The sequence below is a fragment of the Saitoella complicata genome, assembly GCF_001661265.1.
Source record: "Saitoella complicata NRRL Y-17804 unplaced genomic scaffold SAICOscaffold_30, whole genome shotgun sequence".
Taxonomy (NCBI): domain Eukaryota; kingdom Fungi; phylum Ascomycota; class Saitoellomycetes; order Saitoellales; family Saitoellaceae; genus Saitoella; species Saitoella complicata.
The window spans coordinates 181,276-205,665 of record NW_017567021.1 but is presented as its reverse complement, the minus strand read 5'-3'; the positions used below and the strand labels follow the sequence as shown (position 1 = coordinate 205,665).

The 24,390-nt window shown below is 53.4% G+C and overlaps 14 protein-coding genes across 14 annotated transcripts in view; 6 read left to right on the top strand and 8 right to left on the bottom strand.

The window, feature by feature from the left end:
* SAICODRAFT_37607 (Trimethyllysine dioxygenase) overlaps positions 1–355 on the bottom strand; it is a gene marked incomplete at both ends in the record, with an annotated part of 2,361 nt that extends 2,006 nt beyond the window's left edge. The window contains one exon of the mRNA XM_019168570.1: positions 337–355. Within this exon, the coding sequence (XP_019021045.1) occupies positions 337–355 (19 nt within the window). The remainder of the gene's footprint in view (positions 1–336) is intronic.
* Positions 356–852: 497 nt separating this feature from the next.
* SAICODRAFT_73896 (uncharacterized protein) lies at positions 853–1,693 on the bottom strand. The gene is made up of 4 exons (XM_019170900.1): positions 1,504–1,693; positions 1,388–1,448; positions 1,044–1,275; positions 853–915 (listed from the first exon to the last, which is right to left on the bottom strand). Exons 1-4 carry the CDS (start codon positions 1,531–1,533, stop codon positions 873–875), a joined length of 366 nt encoding a protein of 121 aa, XP_019021044.1. The 5' UTR covers positions 1,534–1,693; the 3' UTR covers positions 853–872.
* A 90-nt stretch (positions 1,694–1,783) lies between these two features.
* On the top strand, positions 1,784–3,418 carry SAICODRAFT_73895 (cyclin-like protein). Its single transcript, XM_019170899.1, has 2 exons — positions 1,784–2,303; positions 2,357–3,418. The coding sequence occupies exons 1-2, from the start codon at positions 2,177–2,179 to the stop codon at positions 3,268–3,270; spliced, it is 1,041 nt and encodes a 346-aa protein (XP_019021043.1). The 5' UTR covers positions 1,784–2,176; the 3' UTR covers positions 3,271–3,418.
* A 226-nt stretch (positions 3,419–3,644) lies between these two features.
* Positions 3,645–5,040, bottom strand: SAICODRAFT_68149 (DUF185-domain-containing protein; the record flags this gene model as incomplete). The annotated part of the gene is made up of 1 exon (XM_019170361.1): positions 3,645–5,040. The coding sequence occupies exon 1, from the start codon at positions 5,022–5,024 to the stop codon at positions 3,645–3,647; it is 1,380 nt and encodes a 459-aa protein (XP_019021042.1). The 5' UTR covers positions 5,025–5,040.
* Positions 5,041–5,423: 383 nt separating this feature from the next.
* SAICODRAFT_28075 (Oxysterol-binding protein) lies at positions 5,424–6,627 on the top strand (the record flags this gene model as incomplete). The annotated part of the gene is made up of 3 exons (XM_019167088.1): positions 5,424–5,658; positions 5,715–6,127; positions 6,181–6,627. 3 exons carry the CDS (start codon positions 5,424–5,426, stop codon positions 6,625–6,627), a joined length of 1,095 nt encoding a protein of 364 aa, XP_019021041.1.
* A 359-nt stretch (positions 6,628–6,986) lies between these two features.
* SAICODRAFT_10451 (NAD(P)-binding protein) lies at positions 6,987–8,000 on the top strand (the record flags this gene model as incomplete). The annotated part of the gene is made up of 3 exons (XM_019165246.1): positions 6,987–7,113; positions 7,169–7,428; positions 7,503–8,000. The coding sequence occupies 3 exons, from the start codon at positions 6,987–6,989 to the stop codon at positions 7,998–8,000; spliced, it is 885 nt and encodes a 294-aa protein (XP_019021040.1).
* On the bottom strand, positions 7,978–9,513 carry SAICODRAFT_32232 (uncharacterized protein). Its single transcript, XM_019168156.1, has one exon. The coding sequence runs from the start codon at positions 9,385–9,387 to the stop codon at positions 8,164–8,166; it is 1,224 nt and encodes a 407-aa protein (XP_019021039.1). The 5' UTR covers positions 9,388–9,513; the 3' UTR covers positions 7,978–8,163.
* Positions 9,514–10,096: 583 nt separating this feature from the next.
* Positions 10,097–11,590, top strand: SAICODRAFT_22130 (alpha/beta-hydrolase; the record flags this gene model as incomplete). The annotated part of the gene is made up of 4 exons (XM_019166520.1): positions 10,097–10,103; positions 10,401–10,776; positions 10,836–11,332; positions 11,391–11,590. 4 exons carry the CDS (start codon positions 10,097–10,099, stop codon positions 11,588–11,590), a joined length of 1,080 nt encoding a protein of 359 aa, XP_019021038.1.
* Positions 11,591–11,692: 102 nt separating this feature from the next.
* On the bottom strand, positions 11,693–12,822 carry SAICODRAFT_32231 (uncharacterized protein). Its single transcript, XM_019168155.1, has one exon. It carries the CDS (start codon positions 12,768–12,770, stop codon positions 11,880–11,882), a length of 891 nt encoding a protein of 296 aa, XP_019021037.1. The 5' UTR covers positions 12,771–12,822; the 3' UTR covers positions 11,693–11,879.
* A 1,018-nt stretch (positions 12,823–13,840) lies between these two features.
* On the bottom strand, positions 13,841–15,254 carry SAICODRAFT_32230 (uncharacterized protein). Its single transcript, XM_019168154.1, has 2 exons — positions 15,016–15,254; positions 13,841–14,964 (listed from the first exon to the last, which is right to left on the bottom strand). The coding sequence occupies exons 1-2, from the start codon at positions 15,041–15,043 to the stop codon at positions 13,904–13,906; spliced, it is 1,089 nt and encodes a 362-aa protein (XP_019021036.1). The 5' UTR covers positions 15,044–15,254; the 3' UTR covers positions 13,841–13,903.
* A 135-nt stretch (positions 15,255–15,389) lies between these two features.
* Positions 15,390–20,149, top strand: SAICODRAFT_28070 (uncharacterized protein; the record flags this gene model as incomplete). The annotated part of the gene is made up of 2 exons (XM_019167087.1): positions 15,390–15,426; positions 15,483–20,149. The coding sequence occupies 2 exons, from the start codon at positions 15,390–15,392 to the stop codon at positions 20,147–20,149; spliced, it is 4,704 nt and encodes a 1,567-aa protein (XP_019021035.1).
* Positions 20,150–20,507: 358 nt separating this feature from the next.
* Positions 20,508–21,505, bottom strand: SAICODRAFT_32229 (uncharacterized protein). The gene has a single exon (XM_019168153.1). It carries the CDS (start codon positions 21,346–21,348, stop codon positions 20,563–20,565), a length of 786 nt encoding a protein of 261 aa, XP_019021034.1. The 5' UTR covers positions 21,349–21,505; the 3' UTR covers positions 20,508–20,562.
* Positions 21,506–21,743: 238 nt separating this feature from the next.
* Positions 21,744–22,695, top strand: SAICODRAFT_32228 (uncharacterized protein). The gene has a single exon (XM_019168152.1). The coding sequence runs from the start codon at positions 21,789–21,791 to the stop codon at positions 22,584–22,586; it is 798 nt and encodes a 265-aa protein (XP_019021033.1). The 5' UTR covers positions 21,744–21,788; the 3' UTR covers positions 22,587–22,695.
* Positions 22,696–22,953: 258 nt separating this feature from the next.
* Positions 22,954–23,778, bottom strand: SAICODRAFT_10443 (concanavalin A-like lectin/glucanase; the record flags this gene model as incomplete). Its single annotated transcript, XM_019165245.1, has 1 exon — positions 22,954–23,778. One exon carries the CDS (start codon positions 23,776–23,778, stop codon positions 22,954–22,956), a length of 825 nt encoding a protein of 274 aa, XP_019021032.1.
* Positions 23,779–24,390: the final 612 nt, after the last annotated feature.

Genomic DNA, 24,390 nt, shown 5'->3' with positions numbered 1-24,390 from the left:
GCAACATCAGCAACATCAGCAACATCAGAATCAGCAGTAGTAGCAGCAGTAGCATTAGCAGCAGCAGCATCAGCATCAGCATCAGCAACATCAGCAACATCAGCAACATCAGCAACATCAGCAACATCAGCAACATCAGCAACATCAGCAACATCAGAATCAGCAGTAGTAGCAGCAGTAGCATTAGCAGCAGCAGCAACATCGGCAGTAGCAGTAGTAGTAGTAGCAGTAGCATTAGCAGCAGGAGCAACCGGATGTGGAGGATGTGGAGATGGAGGAGTTGAATCCTATTGCGGCCGATCAGTACCATCCAACCTGACATAAGACACGACTTACGTCCGTCAACGCTCTCCATTGCACACCAACGCGCCGTCCATACACTCGTGTCGCCGTCGTCGGTCGCAGCGTCGCCGTACACAATCTGTAGTCTCGCACATCAGTAACCGATTACCAGTTTCGTTGTGAAAAGACTTACCGCTGTCTACTCGCTTCGCGTAGGGCGCGTCGTAGGATCATGGTGTTTGTATGGTGTTTCGCAAATGTTTAGTCGCTTGCTGCGTTGCTTTCCTCGGCTTTGCGGGGTTTCCCGGTTTGGCCTTGCAATTGACGTCAGCTGCACGTGCCGGCTTTAGGATCGAAAAGTCGGGAAGATGAGGAAATATGGACGTCTTGCTGTGCCTACCAATGGCAGTTTGGGTATAGATGGACCGGGCATAGGCCGGATGGATCAAACGAGAATAGGGCTGGGCCATGGGTTTGCGGATGGGAAATCCGTGATATGTATGTATAGGGTACTTTTTTCGATTGTCCACACCTTTAGGTATTAGATCATACTCTCTTCTTTCCTATCTTAACTCTCCAATGCGGCACACTTAGTGGGAAGCCTCAGGGAAGACCTCCTCAACATCCTCGAACCTATCAACAATGTTAGCCATCCGACCTCACTCACTCCATCCCCGGCACACCCCAAACAAAACGCAGACGCAGACCCGAATCCGCCGTCCATGCTCATCCAGAATGTCCCGATATCGAAGGAAACTCACCATTCACCGGTCTTCTGAACCTCACCCTCAACAGCCTCAACAGCCTCCAACTGAACAGTCTCGTTCTCGTACGCGCTCAACTCACCAGCCAAGTCACCGGTCTCGACAGAGGGGGCGACAGGGGTGGCAGGGGCCTTCCAGGCCTTAACCTGACCCTCGGCGTCGGAAGCCTTGATGGTGGGGGCCTTGTAAGAGCGGAGCTCCTTGATGTAGAGGTCCTGGAGGGGGTCGGCTGTGGATGAAGGTTAGCGGGCTGATTCAGACGTACAAAAAGCACCCTCGCTAATTCAATACGTCGAGTAAAGGACGGAGAACGCGCGAGGCTGAAGCTCAAGGGAACGTACCGGAGCGGACGGAGGAGATGGCGAAAGTCCTGGCGGGGACAACCTGGACACGGGCGACGCGCTATACGACATCAATCAGCAAGAGATCGAGGTGCTGATGGATAGGAAAGACGTACCGCAGTCAATCGAAGAGTCCTGGAGAACATTTTGTGGGTTGATCTGATATTTGGAGAGCTGCGTCGGGCGTTGATGAGGAAGTGCTAAGAGGCACTGCGGCTCGGAGGGACGGGCACACGTAGCAATTCTTCGTGACAGTTTGAGTCAGGCTATCTTTTGATTCACATCAACTATGAATGTTTACACTACCTGCCCTGAGTGCCCATGTTCTGGCGTTTTCAGGTCAGCTGAAGGGTGCATCGATACGAGTGCTTCTTACGACACCAGCAACCGCTTTCTCCTCGTCCTTGGCCCTTCAAAAAGTCAAGTAACCCACCAGAAGCCGTCTTCTGATAGCTTGATCGTTCACTGAACAGCCTGATTACTCTCTTCGAACCCTCCGTTCTTGTGCGCTTCGACCAAAGTTTTCGGAAGTCCCTGTTCGATCGCCACTTATCGTGGTGCGAGTCTGCGACTGTTGCAAAAGGTACCTAGCTACAATAAAACGTCCATTTTCTATCTCTTGGCCAGCATTTATCCCGTTACGAGAACCTCTGGCTTACACTGTTGGGTGCAGTCATTCTTCTCGCTTACTCGAGTAGCTTGACATTCAACTTCTACCTTCCATCCTCGTCCCCGTCCACTTCTCATCTGCTTTCTAGCTCGTTTCGCTTCGCATATACAACGTTGAAAATGGTCTTTGTCTCCGAGACTTACCACAGAGACCTCAACGTCAAGGTCATCTGCAAGTACTGCCAGGAAGACCCGCCAAACTTGGTTGAGAACTTCTCGGATGGTGATTTGGTGTGCGGGACTTGTGGTATGTATGTCTATATGCTCCTAGAAAACGCATTTTTATACTAATGGTCGCAGGATTGGTGATGCCCGGTGGACCTATTGTCGACACCCGCTCCGAATGGCGTACCTTCGCGAACGATGAAGGCGGCGATGACCCCTCCCGTGTCGGTGCTGCCAGCAACGATCTCCTTCCCGGTAATCAACTCGACACCATCATCTCCTCCCGTGATGGTTCGACCGGTCGTGCTCGCGAGTTGGCACGCGCACAAGGAAAGTCGACCTCCGCGAGGAATGAGAGGCAGTTGGTGGAAGCGCACAAGATCATCCAGCAATTCTGTGATGCGATCAACTTGCCGAAGCAGATTACTGACGTGGTGAAGCATCTGTACAACAGAGTGCAGGACGCGAAGACGTTGAAGGGAAAGACCCAGGATTCGATCATCGCTTCCTGTATCGTCATCGCAACACGGCAATCCGATGTCCCACGTACATTCAAGGAGATCTGTGCCCTCACTCGCGTCGAGAAGCGTGATCTTGGACGCGTGTTCAAGGTGGTGGAAAAGGTCTTGCAAGAACAGGCCCAAGCTGGAGAGACAGAAGCAATGGCAAACCCCCACATGGACTCCTCGCGTACTGCATACACCGCGACACAAGCAACCGACGCCGCAGACCTCATGTCCCGCTTCTGCTCCGCCCTCGACCTCCCCGTCTACGTCCAAACCGCTGCAACCGAACTCGCCAAGAAAGACGCCGCGAAGACTAAATTGGCTGGTCGTGCGCCAACTACTATCGCTTCCGCCGAGATTTACTTTATGAGTCATTTGTTTGGGATGGGGAGGAGTGCGGCGGATATTTCAAAGATTGCGGGTGTAAGTGATTCGACGATTCGGAATGCGTATAAGTTGCTTTGGGCTGTGAAGGATCAGTTTATGGATGAGAGGTGGAGTGCGGATAAGAGGTGCAAGATTGAAAACTTGCCGTCTCCCTGAAGGAGCTGAGATGTGTGAGGTATGGGCGAAAGGTGAAAAGGAGCATTCAAAGAAGTTAGACATTAAGATGGGGTTTCAATGGAGATTGCAATTGTATGATATTCGCTGGCGGGCGGAGTAAATGGAGAATGGGGGCATTCATTGGAGGAAAAGTCTATTCCTTTCTTTCTCGACGTCGGTTACTATTGATTCATTACGTTTTCACACGACCCTAAACGTCCTCCATGAGACGGCGCCGGAGATGTTGTTGGGTAGGTCGGGGCTTGGTGAAGGGCATGATGGATTCAGGCGAGGGCTTATTTGAGAGTTGTGTGGTTGTTACGTTTTAGTATTCGTCCAAATATGCATTCGTGTGAATATCCCAGTGGTAGGAATCACACGCTCCCACCAAACCCAACCGGAGTCTTTCCACCTTTCGGCCCAACAGCCATAACCTTATAAATTTTCCCCATGCTCTTCAACCCTTTACCCGTCAACCTCTCATACGCACTCATGACCCTTTTCTTCCCCGGCTCATCCCGCTGCGCACTCCACAATGCCTGCGCACGGGCCCCGATACCAAGCGCATGAAGCCAATCGCCCTGTTCGACCGGTCCATGGACCTCCACCTCGCCACTGGCTTCCTTTGCAGCATGCTTGATGGCACCGAAATCCACGTCGGCGGACAAATCGGCTTTACCGGGGTCGACCCAGGGGGACACGATCTTATGTGCGCGAATACCGCGGAGGGTATCGACGGGCACTGTTTCGGCTGGTCCGTAGTCGACGATGAGTTGTGCGCCACCGTGGGCTGCGGTGCGGAGTGCGAGTTGGTGTATGATACTCAGTGTATCCGGGGATATCTCCACGCGGGACAATTCTGGGAGTGAGGATGTTCGGGGGGATAGGTGAGGGAGGGTGGTGGAGTGTGGTGTTTGTTTAGGGGATAGTGTTAGGTGAAAGACTGGGTCCGCGTCTTTTGGTTTGGTCGAAGAGATGAGCATGGGGTTGTGTGGTAGTTCGGAGGGACGGGCCATTGGGGATGCTCGTGCGGCAATGGTATCGACAAGGAACTCTCGCCATCCTTGTTTGGTACGTTCGAACGAATGGATGGGGAGAGCATCAAAAAACTCGTGAGCGACAATGAACGGCGATGGTAGGGCTTCCGGTAATTCCTTGATGTGTTCGTGCCAGTAAATCGTTGGTCCGTATTTCGATTTGCAGGACCAGGCTGCCCCATCCACAGTCTCCATCTTCGTCGATCCACATAGCTTTTCCCGCTGTACCTCCCTAAGCGCAGGTGATGCCTCGACGAGATGAACAGACTTCGCAGCACCCAAAAAGTTCTTGAACTTACTGAGCGCACGCAACGCATCATCCATCAATGTACCCTTTCCAGGTCCAAACTCCACAATCGTACATTCCGGTTTCATGCCTTGGTTCATCCATTCACTGAGGATCCAGATACCGACTAATTCGCCGAACATTTGGGAGATCTCGGGGGAGGTGACGAAATCGCCCCGGGATCCGAAAGGCGTGGGGGAGGTGATGTAGTAACCGCCCTCGGGATTGGTAAGACATTGACGCATGTATGTTGCGACGGTCATGGGTCCGGTTGATTTGATGGTTTCTGCGAGGAAGTGAGGGAGCTTGTTCGGTTCATTTGAGATGGTAAGCGGTGCTGGTGTAGAGTAAGACGGAGTTGAGTTATACCGCACACAAGATCGTAAGCTCCGAGGGAGGGCTCTTATAGAGGTTCGTGATCTGGCCAGCATAGCTATAGTGTACAGGTGTCCGGAAGTGATCGCAAACGCAAACCCGCCCTGTAACGACGAATGTGGCTCACGTGCATGGCAGGGGTATGTCCAGTGCGCGATGCGGATAGCAAACGTCACACACTCTAGGGTCCAATAACAGACAAAACACCAAAGACCATACAGTACAATTGCTGCAATGGCCGACGACGAAACGACAAACAAGGTTCCCGCCTCTCAGGCGTATGTTTTCCCGCTCTTTTTCCGGGGTTGAATGCTAATTGTGGTGCCGTGTATAGGGGCAGCTGGACTGTATGCGCTCCCATCTCGTGCCTATTCGGCTAGGCCATTGCGCCGTCTTTACGTCTTCTGTGATACGGCGACTAATAGTGTGTGGAATAGTCCTTCTTGAAGTCCATCATGACCTTCTCCGGTGACCTCTCCTCCATGACAGCACCATCCTTCATCCTCTCGTCCACCTCCCTCATCGAGTACTGCTCCTACTGGGGCGAGCACCCCGACCTCTTCGCCCAAATCGCAAAAGAGACCGATGTTGAGAAGAGGTGTTTGGCGGTTCTGAGGTGGTATATCTCGACTTTGAAGGGAATGTTCGCTGCTAGGAACGAGAACTTGGGAAGTGAGAAGAAGCCGTTTAGTATGTGGCCTTTCTGGTTGCGTATATGGATGACATGCTGATTAGCCCGGATACAGATCCTATCCTTGGTGAGCAGTTCAAGGGAGAATGGAATACTGGTGGTGATGTCGGTACAACCAAACTCGTCGCTGAGCAAGTCTCGCACCACCCTCCAGTCTTCGCATACCGCATGTACAACCCCACGCACAAGATCTCCTTTGAGGGTTACGGTCAACAGAAAACCGGATTCTCGGGACGCACGATGACGGTTAAGCAGCTCGGACACGCTATGCTTCACCTCACCCTTCCTGATGGTACGGAGGAGCACTACTTGGTCACGCTGCCTGGTTTGATTTTGGAGGGATTGCTTATGGGAAGTCCGTATGTTGAGTTGACGGGTACGAGTTACATTGTTGGAAGCAACGGATACGTTAGCGCGATTGATTACTCCGGAAAGGGATGGATCAGTGGAAAGAAGAACTCTCTGAAGGTTAGATCTTCAAAACTGGTTGCAATGCATGACACTGACGTAAGTTCTGACAGGCAACATTGACCGCACCGGGACAGAAGAAGCCTTCGTACACCGTCTCTGGCTCTTGGTCAAAACAATCTACCCTCCGCAACGAATCCAACAAGGTCGAGCAACCCTTCTGGGACGCAACCTCGCCCACACGCCACCCCATCTCCGTCCCCGAACCCACCGCCTCAGGCCCCTACGAATCCCGCCGCGTCTGGCAATCCGTCGCAGCCGCCCTCAACGCCGGCGACTTCGACGCTGCTGCCAGGGAGAAGTCAAAGTTGGAGCAGGCACAGAGAGATAAGAGAAAGCAGGAAGCAGAGCAAGGAAAGGGATGGGAACAGGCTTTCTTCAACTGGGATCCTAGGGATGGATGGTATGAGCAGTTGCTTAATCTGCTTGGGAAGGATGCGAAGGGAATGCCTGCGCAGGAAGGATTCTGGAAGTGGAAGCCGGAGGCGTTTGAGCAGTAGAAAGGGAGTTTGTATGATTAGGGACACTGAGGGGAGATGATGTGGGTTTGTCTTCCGGTATGGATATGATGGATATCATCGCGGAGAGCGTGGAGATTCAAGATTAGGTAAGAGCCGTGTTTTTGATTGTGATTCACTTTGTTCAGATGATACGTCCTAGTACCGTCAGCGTATACATTGTCATTTCTCGTTCGTCGGGCACTTCTATTTTTGGCATTTCATCTCGAGCTTCGGCATCGGCGCCCGGCACCCCCGCATTTCGCGAGACCCCACACCGAGACCGGCGTCGATAAAACCGCAGGACCCTCACCTCCAGAAGAAGGAGCAATTGATCTGAGTAATCTATTACAGCAGCAATTATGTCGAACCGTCTCAACCTTATCGCAAACCACTTGGCCGCTCCGGCGTCAGCTACGCACCCGAAGGGAGTATTGGCCGGTCAAGTCGCTATCATTACTGGATCCGGACAAGGAATCGGAGCCGAAGGTATGCCATCTCTTAGCGTAAACTATCCAAACCCTCGCTGACAGAAGAGATACAGCCGCCAAGCTCTTCGCCGCTGAAGGCGCCAAAGTCGTCATAACCGACATCGATGCCTCAAAGTCCGAAGCCGTAACGAAAGAGATCGTCGCTGCCGGCGGAATCGCGCACTCCATCCCGGGTGATGTTATGGATCCCAGTTTCCCCGAGAGATTGGTGGAGGAGACGGTTAGGAAGTTTGGGGGGTTGAATATCTTGGTGAATAATGCTGGGTTTACGTATGATGGGACGATTCACAAGATGACGGATAAGCAGTGGGAGGTATGTAACACATGATCCTCTTCCCCTCTTTTGTGTCCGCGGAAGAAGTTGACTGACAGGGGCTTGTGCGATAGACTATGCTCACCGTCCACAACACCGCACCCTTCCGCCTCGTCCGCGCCGCCGCAAAATACTTCCGTACGAAGAACAAGGATGCAAACAAGTGCATCATCAACATCTCCTCAACCTCCGGTCTCCACGGAAATTTCGGACAAGTCAACTACGCTTGCGCCAAAGCCGGTGTCGTGGGTCTCACCAAGACGATCTGCAAGGAATGGGGTGCTTTTGGCGTCAGGGCTAACACGGTTGCGTTTGGGTATATCGAGACCAGGTTGACTGCGGCCAAAGAGGAGGGCGCCTTTGTTGAGGTCGAGGGGAAGAAGGTTGCGTTGGGGATTCCGGGGGGGAGGAAGAAGGGGAGTGATGATGCGGTTAAGGCTTTGAGTGATATCCCACTTGGAAGGCCGGGGAGTGCGAAGGAGGCTGCGGGGAGTATTTTGTTGTTGTGTAGTCCCTGGGCGAGTTACATCAGTGGACACACTTTGGAGGTTACTGGTGGACGTGGAATCTAAACGGTGGGTCTGCACGATATTGAGACGGGCGTGTACGATAGTGGATACCAATATTTCCGTATCTTTGCTACATCGAGTATGTCAAAAGGTATAGTCTTGTCAAAGATGGGTATACAGAAGAAGCGTCCACCCAACAATCCCCTTCACCTCCTCCTCCTCAAATTCATGAACTCAACTTCCCACAAGTCCCTACCCCACTAACTCCCACACCCCCATCACTCCCCCCAACCCCCCCATAAACAACCTCAACTTCAACCTGTCCTCCAGTTCCACAAACTCCATTCGTAGTCGGCACCCACATCAAACACCCCGTACTCCCCTCCCCTACATCCCCGAAAACCCAACTCGCACATCCATTCTCCGCGAGAAAACACTCAGCACAGCAGGTTGCCGCGTCCGTGGCGGTGGTGTTGGTGAGCATGGTGAAGGAGGTGGTTGGGGGGGCGATGTACCCGGCGAAGCGGGACCAGTATTGGGCGGAGCAGGAGGCTGCGTAGGCGGCTGCTGAGGCGGAGGGGATGGTTAGGGTGGAGGCGGTGGAGGAGGGAGTGATGGTTAGGGTTTTGGTGGTGGTATGGGTGATTGTGGTGGAGGTTGAGCGGGTTGCGGTTTTTGTCACCGTGGGGGTTGTAAGGACCGTCACGGTCTTGGTCGAGATCATCATCGAAACGGAGGTAATCGGTGTTCCCTTCGAGACCGTGACGGTCATTGTTGGAGTGGACGTTGTGGTAATCGTCTTTGCTGTAGCCGTGACAATCTTCGTGCTCGTTGTCTTGCCCGTTACCGTCTTCGTTTTGTAGACGGTCTGCGTTGGGGTGGTTGCGACACACCCACACGCAGTCTTCACACTCGCACTGTTCTGGCTCTTCGCGACAGCTGGGACGGACACACTTGTCAATGCACGCTTAGCTTTCGTGGATCTAGAGGCCGTAACGGTGGCAGTGACGGTAGCGAACGCCGTAACTGTCCCAGTCTTCACAACCGCCTTCGTGACAATCTTGGTACTCGTCGCGGTCTTGGTAATACTTTGCGTCGTCACACCTGAACTCACACTTACGGTCGTAGGTCTGACGGTAACCGTCACGGCCTTCGCAGCGGCACTAACGATCTTCGTACTCGTCGGCGTCACCTTCACGGTCGCGACCACCGTGCCCGTGATCTCCGTTGAGGTAACGGGAACGGTTGTAACCTTGGTGAGTGTGAGGGAGAGGATGGAGGAGCAGTACGGTCCCACGGCGGATGACGACTGCACAAATATTGCGGCAAGGCCGGAGGAGCAAGATCCCGATGCTGAGGTGACGGCACGGGCCTCAAGGGGAGAAGCTGTAATTCCCACCGCAGTTGAGGCAGCGATGAGAATAGTGGAGAGCGTCGTCAAGAGCATCATTGTGGGTCTATCCTCCGGGCAGAGCGACGTCCCTCGGCTTTATTCAACACACAATCGCAATCCACATCAAGCCCGTACGCCCTCGATACCGAAAGCCCAAGATCGAAATGTCTCTGGTTCTTTACTGTAGACTTAGGAGAGCTAGAATTCATATCCTTTGTTCTTACGCTGCAGGATGTGTGTTCTCGAGGGCCGCATCTGGGAAGGTCGCGATCGGGCGCGCGCACGGACCAACTGGGTGTCGGTGGGCGGATGAGAGCCCGGGACGGTTGTGAGTGCGTAGGACGATTGGGAGTTGATCGGATTGTTAAGGTATAGAAATCTCAGGAAACATGTTTTCGTCAGTCGGCAACGTACGAAGAGGCGTTCTGGGCACGTTACTCACAGGGTTCGCTCCCAGATCCGAACAACCCCGGAAGAGCCCCGAGTCTTGCCGAGCGATGATCGTAATAATGCAAAGCATTGCTTCGTGTTTGCGCCAAAGGAATAATTCGCACCCAATCTGTCCAAAATTGAAGGCGTTCTTTTTGGCGGGTCCGGGTGGTCAGCGTTCCCACGCCCGTACATACAAGAGAGCGTACGTCAAGACAGATGGAATAGACTTCGTAAGAGGAGAAGATAGACACCACGATATCGGTTGAGTTGGAGGACATCCAGGTTGCCGTGCCGGAGAGGTCGTGGAAGAAGAAAGCAGCATTAAGGAGAACGAATGCAGAGTATATCGCACAATCCGTCCTAAACTCCGCCGCAGTCTATCATTCATTGGTCGTCGGGAGAGATGCCTGGCGGAGCGCTTCCGTACAGACGAATACAAACGTTGGGCAACCGTGAGCCATAGAGCAGCCATCTGTGACGTCATCCGCTTGATAAAATCCCAGCGACTCTTCACGTGTGTGTAATGAGTATATTCGCATTCCGAACGCCGTAAAAGTCCAAAAGCTCCCACGACCTCCAAGCAGAAAGAAAGCCAGTTGCAATTGGGATAATGAACAAGTCCCAACATACCTTCGCAGCCTCACATCCCCGGTTAACCCCCCTCTCAACCTTCTCCCCCACCGACCACCTCCTCCTCTCCACTCTCCGCTTCATACCAACCACCACCTCGCCTGGTCCATTCACGTTCATCTTCCTCCATGCAACAGGGCTCCAATCATCAACCTTCGAACCTCTAATCGCGACTTTGTTCGATTCATCCATCGGTCGGAACATCAAGGAAGTATGGGCAATCGATGCCGCGAATCAGGGTGATTCGGCGGTGTTGAATGATGGAAAGTTGGGGGTGGAGTATTCGTGGGCAGATGGTGCACGGGACATCACCTCTGTAATCAAACAAGCGAATCTCACCGAACCGATTGTCCTCGTCGGACACAGTATGGGCGGTGCACAAGCGTAAACGCCCCACTACCTCTCCCCTCCTTTTGGGGGTTTGCTGATGTTTTGGGCGGTAGACTATTGGCAACAATCCTCCACCCCACCCTCATTCACGCAACAATCGCCCTCGAACCCGTCGCGCACAACGCCCCAATCTCAACCCCACCCACCCTCCTCCTCCACAACACCCTCCGTAAACCCTCCTCATGGCCCTCACGGACTGATACTTCCCTCCTCTCCCTTCGCCAAAAATCATTTTATAGACGGTGGGATCAACGCGTGTGGGATATCTGGCTCGAAACTGCACTCCACCAAAATGAGGAAGGGGGCCAGGTGAGGTTAAAGACCACCCCGATCCAGGAAGCGGCGTGCTATCTCGACCCCACCACACAATCCCTAACCTTCAGTCTTCTCCCGCATATGAGGAGACCAGTGCTGTATGTTGTTGGTGGTGCAGCAAGGTGGAATACGGCGCAGAGTAATGTTGATCGGCAGGGGAGGACGCCGGGGGCGAGGACGGTTGTGGTTGAGGGTGGGGGGCATTTGGTGTGTGTTGAGGATGTGCAGGGGACGGGTATGTTTTTGCCGAGTCGAGAGAAGGGTGCGAGATGATGGTGCTGACTGTGGTGTAGTTGATGCGATGGTCCCGTTTCTCACGGAAGTGATGGATGATTGGACAGAGAACTCGAAACAAACGCATAATCCTACGAATGTTCCGCAGTGGAGGGAGCGAAGAACACAAGAGCTACTCGATGGGTTCAGAAAGATTCTGGAAGCTAAGATTGGGAAGGATGATGCTGCAAAGGCGAAGATAACGAAGAGTATGCTGTAGGTTACATGGATCAGTCAGGCGCCGGCTTCACGAATTCGAAGAGATGTACGTTAACAGTCGTCGCTAATATTGCTTCACGCTGCTTACGCTTATTGAGGAGCATCACGACCAAAGCGGGATTATCATATAAGTTTCATTTCGTATCTCAGACGCAACATTGACCAATACCTGGCAACTAATGATATCGATATAGAGTGGAGCTTGTTGCTATTCAAAAATCGGCTCAGACCCGCTGAGCAAGTTTCCATTCCCCCAAAAATGCCCATCCCATCCCATGCCGATACAGCCATCACGCACCCTCCTCCTCCGCCTCCCTCAACATCCTATCAACAGTCTCGATCGCCCTCCCCAACTGCCTCCTCATCTTCCCCACCATAATCCCCACAACCCCCTGCCCTTCCCCTTCTCCTTCTCCCTCCCCCTCCTCTTCATCTCCGTTCCCATTCCCGTCCCCCCGCCGAATAACCTCATCCATCGCACCCCTCAACCCCCTCAACTCCAACCCCGTCGCATACAACGCAACCCTCCTCGCATTCCTCGGACCCACACGAAAGCCACCCACCATGACCTCCAGCCCTTCGACGGATTTTTGACTCTGAGATTGGAGGACTCGGATAGCTTGGAGGTACACTTGGAGTGCGAGGCCGAGGACTGTGGCGGAGGTTAGGGGGAGGGAGGGGTCTGAGGCGCAATTTGTGCAGTTTGCGGAGCAGGAGCATTGGGTTGTTGCAGATTGGGCGATGGAGAGGGCGATGCTTAATGAGTTCGCGCCACCCTCGTTTTTGGAGGAGGATTGGATTTCGGGCGATTCGGGGGTAGCGGCTTTTGCCTCTTCGTCCGCTGCGTTACGGATGATTCTCCGTAGTGAGATTAGGAGGTTCGTTGTATTTGAGCCGCAGGGGCAGCCGTCTGCGTCTGGGACACAGATTGTCCTTATACTCGTCGCTGGACAGGATTTCGGGACTGGTGCGGGGGGAGGAGGGAGGGGTGCGGGTTCTGGTTTGATTTCGGAAGCGGCGGGAGGGAGCGAAGAGGTGGTTATTGTGGTCTTCTTTTTACTTGAGCAGCAGCAGGAGGATTTTGGTGGTTCTTGTTCTGCCACGGCTGCTGGCAGTTGTACTTCCACGGGCGCTGGTGCTGGTATTGGTATTGGGGCCGGCACTGGCACTGGCACTGGCATGTGTTGTAGTGGTTGTGGAATTAGGGGTGTCCCGAGTTGTCTCTGCTGAAGCGATGGCGAGAACCCTGGCGTCATGGTGGGAGTGTACGAGCCCATCATCGACGGGCTCTCCATCGTGGGTGTATACACGGCCTGCTGCTGCTGGGGACTTTGTATCTGTCCATGTCCGTACCCTGCCCCTCCATGACCATAAAATTGATGCTGTTGCTGCTGTTGCTGCTGTGACTGCAGCTGCGGTTGCGGTTGCGGTTGTGGTTGTGGTATGGTATCAGAGTAATTCCCGAAATCCCATGGCGAAGAAGACGAAATCCCAACCCCAATCCCAAAATTCGTAATCGGCATCCCATTCATAACGAACGCCATCCCCTCCGCATCACGAATCATCTCGGATGTCATCCCGTCCCCCATACCGAACTCCAAATCCAACATTTGCGTCAAATCCGCATCATTGATCCCCGCTGTTCCCTCCAACCCACCACCATACGCGTGCCCGTGTCCGTGTCCGTGGCCATTCTGCTCAATATGATCGTTCTGCACAACAGGCGTAAACGGACTCCTCTCCTCCGTTGTCGTCCTCGCCCTCTTACTGGGCCGCCCCGTTGGCGCATTGGGTAAATACAGACACTCCGTACCGGAGGACTTTGCGCACCGTGCACAGGTCGGACGTTCACCGGTACATTTTAGTTTTCGGTTCCGGCATTGTTCGCAGGCTTTGCGGTATTGGGCGTCGTGTTCTGACATCCTTTGGACTTTACGAAAAGTCGCCGAGTGCGTGTCGGAAATAAACGAGGATCAGGCGGTGCAGAGCCGGGAGGAAGGCCGTTTAAGGCCGGAGTTGGTGTCGAGGGTATCGGCGAAACGGACAGGATGAACGGTAACGTATACACAACCCGGATTGAGCACCTCCAGATGGGTGTTGGGGTGTAACGTTGACAATCTGCAATATAATTGCGGGTGCATCGTCGTGCATCTCCGCCGCCGTACAGTACGTGCTGCAAGCCGAGACCTGGACGCTGCTTACTTACCGATGGCCAAAGCGGGTAAACTTACGTAGGAAATTCTGTAAAGATGTCCAGTTCCTTCAAATTTTGTATGCTCTAGCCATACTTCGTACACGATATCGTAGACGTAACTTACACCCTTCCAGCAATCTTCAAACAATCCGCCAAAACACCCATAGCAGTGACCGCCGCTCCAGCACCTGCACCCTGCACAATCAACGGACTAGCACCATATCTCTCGGTATAGAACGAGATAATGTTATCACTGCCCTTCAATGACGCAAAGGGGTGGCTCTTCTCGAATGCCGCCAACTTGACAGCGACAGATTTGGAGGCGACGTCGATAGATCCGACAAATCGGATAACTTGGCCCTTAGACTCGGCGTCGGTGCGGAGTTGTGCGATCTCGGAGTCGTGCGCGGGGAGACCAGCGAGGAACTCATCGCCGGAAGTGGCGGATTCGAGGGCGGAGGGGATGAGGGAGTGGACGGGGAACGAGGTGGGGGACTCGATCTCCAATCCAGACAAACGAGCGAGGATGGTGAGCTTACGCGCAACATCAAGACCGTTCAAATCATCGCGCGGGTCGGGCTCAGTATACCCCTTCTCCTTCGCAACCCTAACAACATCCGAGAACGCAGCGGTCCCGGGCCCCGCGGAGGGTGACCACTCGTTGAAGATATAACTCAGAGTCCCGCTGAAGATTCCCTCGATCTTGGTGACGCGGTCGCCGGTTGCAACGAGGTCGTTGAGGGTGGAGATGACGGGTAATCCAGCACCGACGGAGGCTTCGTGGTAGATCAAGGCACCGCTCTCCTTGGCCGCAGCCTGGATCTTCTGGAAGAGCTCGTTGGAGGAGGAGAATGCCTTCTTGTTCGGGGTTGCGATGTGGATCTTCTTTGATGCAAAGAGGGGGTAGGCATCAGCCATGTCGGGGGACGAGGTGTTATCCACCAAGATCACGGGAAGAGGGGAAGTGGACAACCATTGAGCCAACTCGGCGGGGGAGGGAGCGGCGGTGGTTGCGGAAGCGAGTGCGTCGCGCCAGTTGGTGAGAGAGATGGGAGCGAAGTCCTGGGAGAGAAGCGCCGTGCGTGATTTGGAGATGGAGATGACGTTGAGGGGGGTGGAGGGGTTGCGGGTGTTGTAGGATGCGACTTGGTCGATGAAGTCTCCGCCGACGAGACCGGCACCTGAGTGATCCAGTTAGTAGGAGCATTTGGGAGAGAGGAGAAGTAGCGTACCGACAATAGCGAGGTTGACCTTGGACATTTTTGGGATTGCTCTTGTAAGGATTCTCGAGGTCATCGATTTTTGGATTCGAGATGCGCGGGTGCCAGAGGTGCGGTGTTCTGCAGGAGGTAAAGTGAGGTGCTCTGAGACGGGGACAATTTTGGTAGAGCTTGAATTCGGCGACAAGTGACAATACTTCCCTTCCTCCTATCCTTTGACCAAGGGAGGTTTCCTGGTACTTCAAGTCACCTCACGCCTGAACGTCGCGCACGGCCAGCTGCAGCACCTGACGTCGTACGAGTCCTCGGCGACATTTCCCGAGAAATAAAGTCCGACGAACTCATCTCATCACTGGTACCCGGCAGCAGCTGTTGTAGATCCAGCAATGGATTCACACTCGACGAACAGTGTTATTGATACGCGTGCGTTCTCTTTCCCTCGTTCTCCCCGTGCATTCTGACTTACGGGTTGTTCAAAGTGCACTTCAGCGTCCCACCGGTACTTCTGATCTTTTACTCCCTCGCATCAGCATTTCCACAGAAAGGGACAGCATCGCCCAAGCCTTCGACATTATTGCGATGGCTCACGGTCTTCTCCCTCCTCATCCCCCTCTCCTACGTCGCAAACGCCGGTCTCGTTATCGCACGAGCTCTCATCAAAAAGGGATGGTGGACAACCCAGTCAACAGTAATCTACGTCATCTCTCTCACATTCATCAGCGGTATGCTCACGCTCTCTCTCCTTGCCGCTGCGTCCCGCGGAACAGATCAACTCCGCCCCGCGGTCTGGGGAAGTTATCTGTTGATTGTTGCGAGTGAGGCGGTGATCGTGTTATACGAGCCGTTGCCGAAGAGGAATTTGTGGAGGGGTGCGTGGTGGGGAATCAGCGTTTTCAGGATCGTGTGTATCATCTTGTGTGGGTCTCTGTGGGCACTTTTGCGTTCGAGGGTGGGTCCTTCTGAAGATAGTGCAGAGGAGCCACTCCTCGGGGATGCAGCGAGCAATGGTACCCGCACATACGGCGCGACCCCCTCTGGAACCTCAACGCCCTCGCAGAACGGAAACGCCAAGAAGCCCGAGACTGCGGCCGAGAAGACGAAGCAGAAGGAGGGATGGTGGGCCTACGTCAAATCCTTCTCTGTCCTCCTTCCCTACCTCTGGCCCCGCAATGACGTCAAACTCCAACTCATCGTCATTGTCTCATTCATCCTCCTCCTTCTGCAACGCTGGGTCAACGTCCTCGTGCCTCGTCAACTCGGTATCGTCACCGATGAGCTCAGTGAGGAAAATCATGGAAAGGGGATGTGGACCTCCGTCTTGATGTATGTGTTGTTCCGATTTTTGCAGGGGAATATGGGAGTGTTGGGCGCGGTGCGAAGTGTTATTTGGATTCCGGTGTATCAGTATACCTACCGTTCGTTATCGACGAGTTCGTATGAGCATGTTATGTCCTTGTCCTTGGACTTTCATTTGTCGAAAAAGATTGGGGAGGTATTGCAGGCACTCTCGAATGGAACATCGATCAACTCAGTGTTGGAGCAGGTCTTGTTCCAGATTGCGCCGACGATTGTGGACTTGTTGATTGCAATTGCGTATTTCTCTGTCAAGTTCGACGCGTATCAGTCATTTGTTGTGGCGTGCGTTACTGTCTCCTATCTTTACTTTACAGTCAAGATCACGGAATGGAGGACGGCTGTTAGGAGGGACATGGTCACGAAGAGTCGGGCGGCTGCTGCGATCAAGACTGATTCTGTGTCGAACTACGAGACTGTGAAGTATTTCAACGCAGAGGACTTCGAGTTTGACAGGTTTAGGGAGGCGATCAGGACCGTGCAGAAATCGGAGTACACGGTCATGTCTTCCCTCAACGCGCTCAACGTAACGCAGGGATTGATCTTTACGCTCGGTATCCTGGCTTCTTGTCTGCTTTCTGCGTACCGCGTGAGCCAGGGTAAGGATACTGTTGGTGATTTCGTCACTGTCTTGACGTATCTCGTTCAACTCCAACAACCGCTCAACTTCTTCGGTATGTACTATCGCTCTATTCAGCAGAATTTGGTCGATGCGGAGCGTATGCTTGAGTTGTTCAATCAAAAGCCGACGGTTGTTGATTCGCCCGATGCGCATGACCTCGAACTGAATGAGGGCGGTGAAATTGTGTTCGACAATGTCCATTTCGCGTATGACAAGCGTAAGGCTGCGTTGATTGGGTTAAATTTCCAGGCGAGGGCTGGTGAGACTATTGCTCTTGTTGGTGAATCAGGGGGCGGCAAGTCCACCATCCTTCGTTTACTTTTCCGCTCCTATGATGTCGACTCTGGATCCATCACGATCGATGGTCAGGATATCCGTGATGTCACTCTGAACTCGTTGAGGAAGCACATCGCTGTCGTCCCCCAAGATTGCGTGCTGTTCAATGAGAGTATCATGTACAACGTCCGTTACGCGAAGCCCGAGGCGACGGAGGAAGAGGTTTATGAGGCTGCGAGGGCGGCACAGATCCATGAGAGGATTCTGAGTTTCCCGGATAAGTACGAGACGAAGGTCGGTGACCGTGGGCTTCGCCTATCTGGCGGTGAAAAACAGCGTGTAGCAATCGCTCGTGCAATCCTCAAAGACGCGAAGATCATCCTCCTCGATGAGGCTACTTCAGCCCTGGACACCACCACCGAACGAGAAATACAATCAGCTCTCGCTACTCTCCGTCAAGGCCGTACAACTTTCACTATTGCTCACCGTCTCTCCACCATCACCGATGCGGACAAGATCTTGGTGTTGCAGAATGGGCGGTTAGTTGAGGCTGGGGGTCACGATGAGCTGATTTTGCATGGGAATGGGACATATAGGAGTATGTGGGAGAAGCAGATTCGGGCGGAGAAGGAGAGGGCGAGGAAGGCAGATGAGAAGGTTGATGAGGCGGAGAGGGGTTTGTTGGAGGATGCGGGGGAGGGGAGCGGCGAAGGGAGTGGAAGTGGGACGCCGGCTGTGAAGGCGGCCGAGAGCGTCAAGGCCCCGGTCGAGGCTGAGACTTCATCCGAGCAACCACGGCCGTTCATTCAGCTCACCGATATTGAACCCACATCAGTACCGCAACCTGTCGCTGAGGAAGCCGATGCCAACCCGGCTTCTCCCGCGGGAAACGCTGCCGCAGTTTTGGAGCAAGCAGGTCTAACTCTCACCGAGGACGGCGCCGTCGCCGATCCCAAGGACCTCGATGCGGCTCACGAGGAGGATTCTGAGCCCGAGGCTCCCGCTCCGATTGAGACGGAGGATGTGGGCGGGGAAGAGGGACCGGCGGGGGAGGCGGCCGCGTTGCCTGGAGCGCCGGTCGTTCCGGTTGTACCTGTTCCGGAAAGGGCTGGGGTTGAAGCCGATGTCAAGGATGCGCAGACGCAACCGGAGCAGGCGGAGGAGACCGAGCCTTCGCGTACGGTCAGTCTACTCAGAAGCCTCCAGCATGGGTCGTCAACCGAGTCCCTTGAAAGTTTGAAGCAGATTGTTTTTGAAACACAATCAAATGCGAATCTGAGGGAGCTTCTGGGTGAGGAACCAATGGTGTGGAGTAACCTCGTCGCTGTTGTGCAAGGTACCAGCATCACCTCAGGACAGGAGTCATCAGAGACCATCAAGAACTTTTTGACTTTTGCAAGAAATCTCCTTGCCGCTGGTCAACAAGCCCAGGACAATGCTGGTAATGCCAACCTTGACAAAACTGTTGAGAGTGTCTTACAAGCCTGTTTGGCAAATGCGGATAATGCAGCTTTGTCAAATCTCATTACAACATCCCTGCAAGTCCTTTCAAACATGATTGCAGGCAATACTCAGCAGAAGGAGCGAGTGTGGATGAATTGGGTTGCTTATGCTGATGAAAAGTTCATGAATTCTCTATTTGCGTTCTCCTCAAAACAGGCTATTCTGCCCTTGCTTTTCTTCACCTGGAACTGCATTTCAGAGAAGGCATCATTGCGAGACACGTTGCTCAATACTTCTTCTGGGAAGGCACTCCTGCGCCAGCTTTCCATGATTGCCGACGATTCATTTGAGGAATCTCAACCAGAAGCTTTTGAGCTTACATATTACATCATTGCATCAGTCATCAAGAATGGTGGATTTGAGGAGCTCTACGCTGTTGCCAAGAGTGACCATTATGTCTTGTCAGATCCGCAGCTCAATATCTTGAAGATCGTGGATGCAATGTTGGATTCAGAGCAGATTGACTTGACGCAACAACCTCAGTTCCCGAAGTCCTTGGTGAAGGTTTTCAAGGCCGTTGCAGACCGATCCTCATTCCTCATGAAGGCACTGAATAACGATCAGTCAACAAACACATCAAACGAGAAGATGGATGTAACAGATGCGACATCAGTTTGGACTGGTGTTGTTCTATTGTTGCAAACGTTGACGCACTTATGCTCTGACACATCCGCAAAGGAGACACTCTTGAAGAATGGGGTACTTGAGACTACCATCGCTTTGCTTGGTGCTGCTAACACTTATGTTCCGTGCCGGACAATCAAGTCTTCAGGCAGTGTCTCCTCATCGCCATATGACCCTACCGCTGAAGCCGACTCAATGAAAGCATTTGCATTTGTCAAGCGTGATGCAGTGAAGTTACTTGGTACACTCTGTTACCGGTCACAATCTGTACAGGATGAGATTCGTCGCCTTCATGGAGTTGAGTTGATTCTGAGTCAATGTAATGTGGACGACGACAACCCCTATCTTCGCGAACATGCAGTTTTCTGTGTGAGGAACTTGTTGGAGGACAATGCAGACAACCAAGCGCTGGTTGCAGAGATGGAGGCCATCAAGACGTTGCCGAGCGAGGCTCTTGAGGGCACGGGGATCACGCCCGTCATTTTGGACGGGAAAGTTAAGCTGGCGGTGGCCAAGACGGAAGCGGAGCCAGTGGAGGTGGAAGAGGAACCGACGTCGACTGAGACTGAGCCGTTGCTTAGCGGACCGCCGAGTGCGGCGGCTTTCGCATCGTCGGGCTTGTCGAGTGGGGAACCTGCGAGTGAGGAGACTGCCCAAGGTGAAGGTGAGGAGCAGGGTCAGGATGAGGCAGGAGCGGAGGTGTTGAGTCCTACGTCTTCGAAGAAGAAGAAGAACAAGAAGAAGAAGAGGGGAGGAAAGGGACGTTGAATGGGGCTCGGGTGATTTAGTGGTGGTATAGGCGAAGCAGCATACGTTCGTTGGCAGGAGATCGTAATCAAAAATTTGCATCATCTGAACCACGAGTTGTCCGTACGTCTACGTACACCCCTGTACGAATGGCCAATCATAATCAAATGAGGAGGACTTGACATGGCATGGTAAAAGATATGACATCTTTCAATTGGCTATCCTAATGGTAGGCTCGTCCCACTTTTCCTACCTTCCATACTGCCTCCGCTAGTAATGTAACGCACAAAAAACCTATCCTACCAAATCCTTGCTGTAACCGATACTGGAATAAAAGGCGTCTAAAAGAAAAAGTCCTGAAGAAAGCGTGGAGGGAAGTCGCCAGCAACCCCCCCAACGAAGAGAAAGAAAGTCCCAAGCGAGCGTCATGAAGCTTAAGCAAACCTCAACCTCTTCCTCACACCCTCACCCTCCACCTCACCCTGCATAACACGCGACCTATGTCCCGTAATGGGCGTAATGGGCTCGAATTCCACTTTTCTCTTCTTCTCGACTCTTCGTGCAGGCGTGGCTGGGACGAGATCGGGCTCGTCGAGGTCCATTGCGCTTCCACTCGAGATCGGCCTTTCTGCGGCCGGAGGTGGAGCGAAGAGTCGGGTGGGTTCGAGATCGTCGGCGAAAGAGGGTGTCGTTGGTGCCTTACGGACGACTTTTTTGCCGCGGAAGACGTAGACCATGCCATCCTCGCTCGGCGCACCTGGCACCGGTCTTCTTGACTTTGACCGGGTATTTGCTGAGGGCGACGAGGGCATCGGTGATGCATTGAATGGATTTGAGGGATCGCTGTCGAGGGTTGGTACACGATCTCGGGAGTCGGTGAAGATATCGATATCACCCACAGGTGCCTCTGGGACGGGAAAGAGAACTCGGCTCGTACGACCACCCACAGTATCCAGCGCATTCATGCGCTTTCTTGCGGGTGTTTTCATTGGTGTTGCGAGGCCTTGGGGTACTGGTCGTACTTGCTGCTCCATCTCCTTTATCTGTGCCTGTGCTCCTCTTCTTGACGCAGTGCCAGAGCAGGTAGGCCGAGGTGTAGGCCGGCGAGTGATGTGTGTGTCCGGATCATACCGTGCTCCGTGGAGAGGTGTTGGAGGAGGTGAATGAGCGCCTGTGCTGCGGAGGAATCGAGAGGGTGGGGTTGAGGGTGATGCAGTCATCTCAATCGTTCTTCGTGGTGCGGGTATTGGTATCGTTGGAAAACGCAGTGTAGCGCCGTAGAAGTCGTGAAAAGAGGAAGTAATTGACGAACGATGAGCCTGCTCGGTATTCGTCAAAGGGTATAAGGTGTTTGGATGGAGGTTCGCTGTTCTGTGCAGTAGTTTGCTGAAGGACGCGGTTGAGCGCGTTGACCAGCCCCTTCATCTGTTTTCTCAATTGGGTACGTGTTATGGTGATCTCTGTACGACAATCTTGGAGTACAGTAGGATTTATGGATATAACTTTTGAAAACAATGGTGATTTTTATATGCTTTCTCGATTTACTTCTCAGAATAACCTCAGTGTTTACACTGCACCCCCATGCCGTACTGAAGCGCCTGTCAAAACACCATAACCTTTCTCGGTCGCATTTGTTCAATTGACTTTCGAATACTCCAAAATGTCCTACGACCGCGAAGAACGCGATATCCCTCTCCGTCTCGCCGACCTTCAACTCCACAACCCCAACCCCTCCTCCTCGGACCCCCAAGATGACATCTCCCCCCGCGACGCCCACCTCCAAGCCGAACTCGCCGGCGTCAGAGCCCTCAACAACACCATCAAAACCGTCCTCTCCTCCCTCCAATCAACCGAGTCCAACATGACCCACGTCGCACATACCGTCCACTCCACAAACCGTCTCCTCGACTTGTGGATCCGCGTACTCTCGCAAGCAGACCACACGCAAAGATTACTCCTCGATTCGCGATGGCAGGGCGCCAGTGCAGATTTGGAGAGAGCGGAGGCGGAGACGCTGTATGCGCAACAACACCGTGAACGGGAACAAGCTGCGCAAATCGCTGCCGAGCGCGCGAGAGCCGAAGCAGAAGTCCGTGAACGGGAAGCGAGACAACGGGCGGAGGAGGAACGTGTCGCACGAGCCGCGGCAGCTAATTCGGCACCCACGTCGTCCGCTGGAACTGGAACTCGTGGTGGAAGGACGATTCGTGGGACGACGAAGCCTGTTGTGCGGAGTTCGGGGTATGGACGTATCACGCCCTCGGAGACGAGTACGACAAGTTCGACATCGAGTGGTATCCGCCGTGGGGTTGGTAGAGGTTCGAGCATGATTGGCAGTACGAGGGATGCTGCGACAGGAACGGGTACGGCGAGTACGAGGGGCGGAACGGGGACTGTGAGTCGGGTTCGGGGAACGAGTACGTCTACGTTGAGGAAGCCTATGGGAAGCACGCGGTGATGACGGTAGGGGATGAGTTGTAATGATCCTAGTATGTAGTGTTGGTCTTTTTCACATTCGGTAGAGGTATACCCGGCGTTTTCTCCATCGGAATTTGACTTTGTGCTTGTACTTGGTTTTCCGTTTTTCTTGATCCCACGCGTGCGAAGTGTATGTGAACGATGACTGCGCAATCGGTGCAAAGACATTAACGTAGAAGCTGTGGATGTATGCTATTGGAAAAAGGTATGCTAATCTATCCTAAGTAAATACAGGTACCATATCTTGGTACCTTCCTCATTAATTGTCAACTCCACTCCTTCCAATCCCTCTTCAACTCACCCTTCATCAACATCCCAAGACTAACAACAAGAACCGTATTGACTAGTCAATACGAATACATGTACGCTGTTCCGTTACTCGTCATCGCCTCATAGTGCCCCATAATCGTCGATGCGTCCAGTTCTCGAGGGTACACAGCTACTTTGCCAATCGCTCCCTCGAAGAATGAGCGGAAGTCGCGGGTACCGACGCGGAGGGGGTCCGTGCCGGACCAGGGGACTGTGTTGTATTGATCCAAACCGGTGGTACCGCGGAGGATTCCATTTTTGTAAATCTTGACGTACCCGCGGGGATATTTTGTCGACGCGGTCTGGTTGTAGGAGCCGACAACGTGGATCCATTGGTTCACCGTCACCGCATCCTGGAAGTACGAGCCCGATCCAAACCCACCAGTTTGATTAAACGCGTATGCCGAGATTCGGTTTGGACGGTTCTCGGTGTTGTTGTACGAGTAGATCCTCAACACCCATTCCGGAGCTTGCGTCGTGCCCTTTGACAGCCAGTGGACATAACCAGTCGACTCATCGTCAGCGAACTGCAACGTCGAGGGCGCGATCCAGGCTTCGAGGGTGAGACCGCCGGTGGTGGGGATGGAGTAGTTGGGGGAGGATGCAACTTCGAGATATTGCGTGCCGGTGAAGTTGACGGCTTTGTCGCCGTTGGGAAGGTGTGCTGACATCATTGTCCCACAGTCGCAGTTGTAGAGTGCTTCCGTACCCGAACCCGACAGGTCTTTCTCGGTGGAGTTGCCATCAACAGTGGAGGAGCTGGCGGGATCCATGCAGAGGTAGAGGACGGGAGAGTCGGACAGGATCTTCTTGTCATAGGTTGAATAGGCCTGAGTCGCAGTTGCGACAGCCAGAGTCGCCATCGCGAATTGAAGGAATCGCATCCGTTATGACAGTGTGTGGTGGTGGAAGAAAGTCTCCGACGTTCCTAGTAGAACTTCTCGAAACCAAACCTTAACGCTCGGTTCGCGTAGATCAAACAAGGTTAATGGCACAACAACCACAGAAAGTACGGGTATGTACTGTTCGTATTCGTGAGCTCAGCTGGTGATGCGCGGATCCGGATCAGCTCGTATCGTACGAAAACTCGAACGCCAGCCCGCCGAGGTGCCAATCCTTTTTATTCCCTTCCAGGACCTCACCATGATTGCCAGCCGCCGAGGCGCTACGAAAATCCAACTGCACGATGACATTGTCATATTGCCCATGCTTTGCATGAAATTGGACGATCTTTTGGGCTGTGTCAGATCTCGGCGTCGACTAGGTTTTGGACGCTTCGAGGATCCAAGAGGGCTCAGCAGTTGACCGGTCGACCGGGGCGCGCCTCGGACGGTCCGTGCGCGTTTTTAGAAGAGCGTTGCATGAAGGGACCACCAAACTAGAAGGGACCACGGCAGACAACGGTAGTGAACGGTCAGGTCTAGATGCCAGTTTCTCCTCTAAGAACGCTCGTGGATTGCGGGAGGACCTGGGTG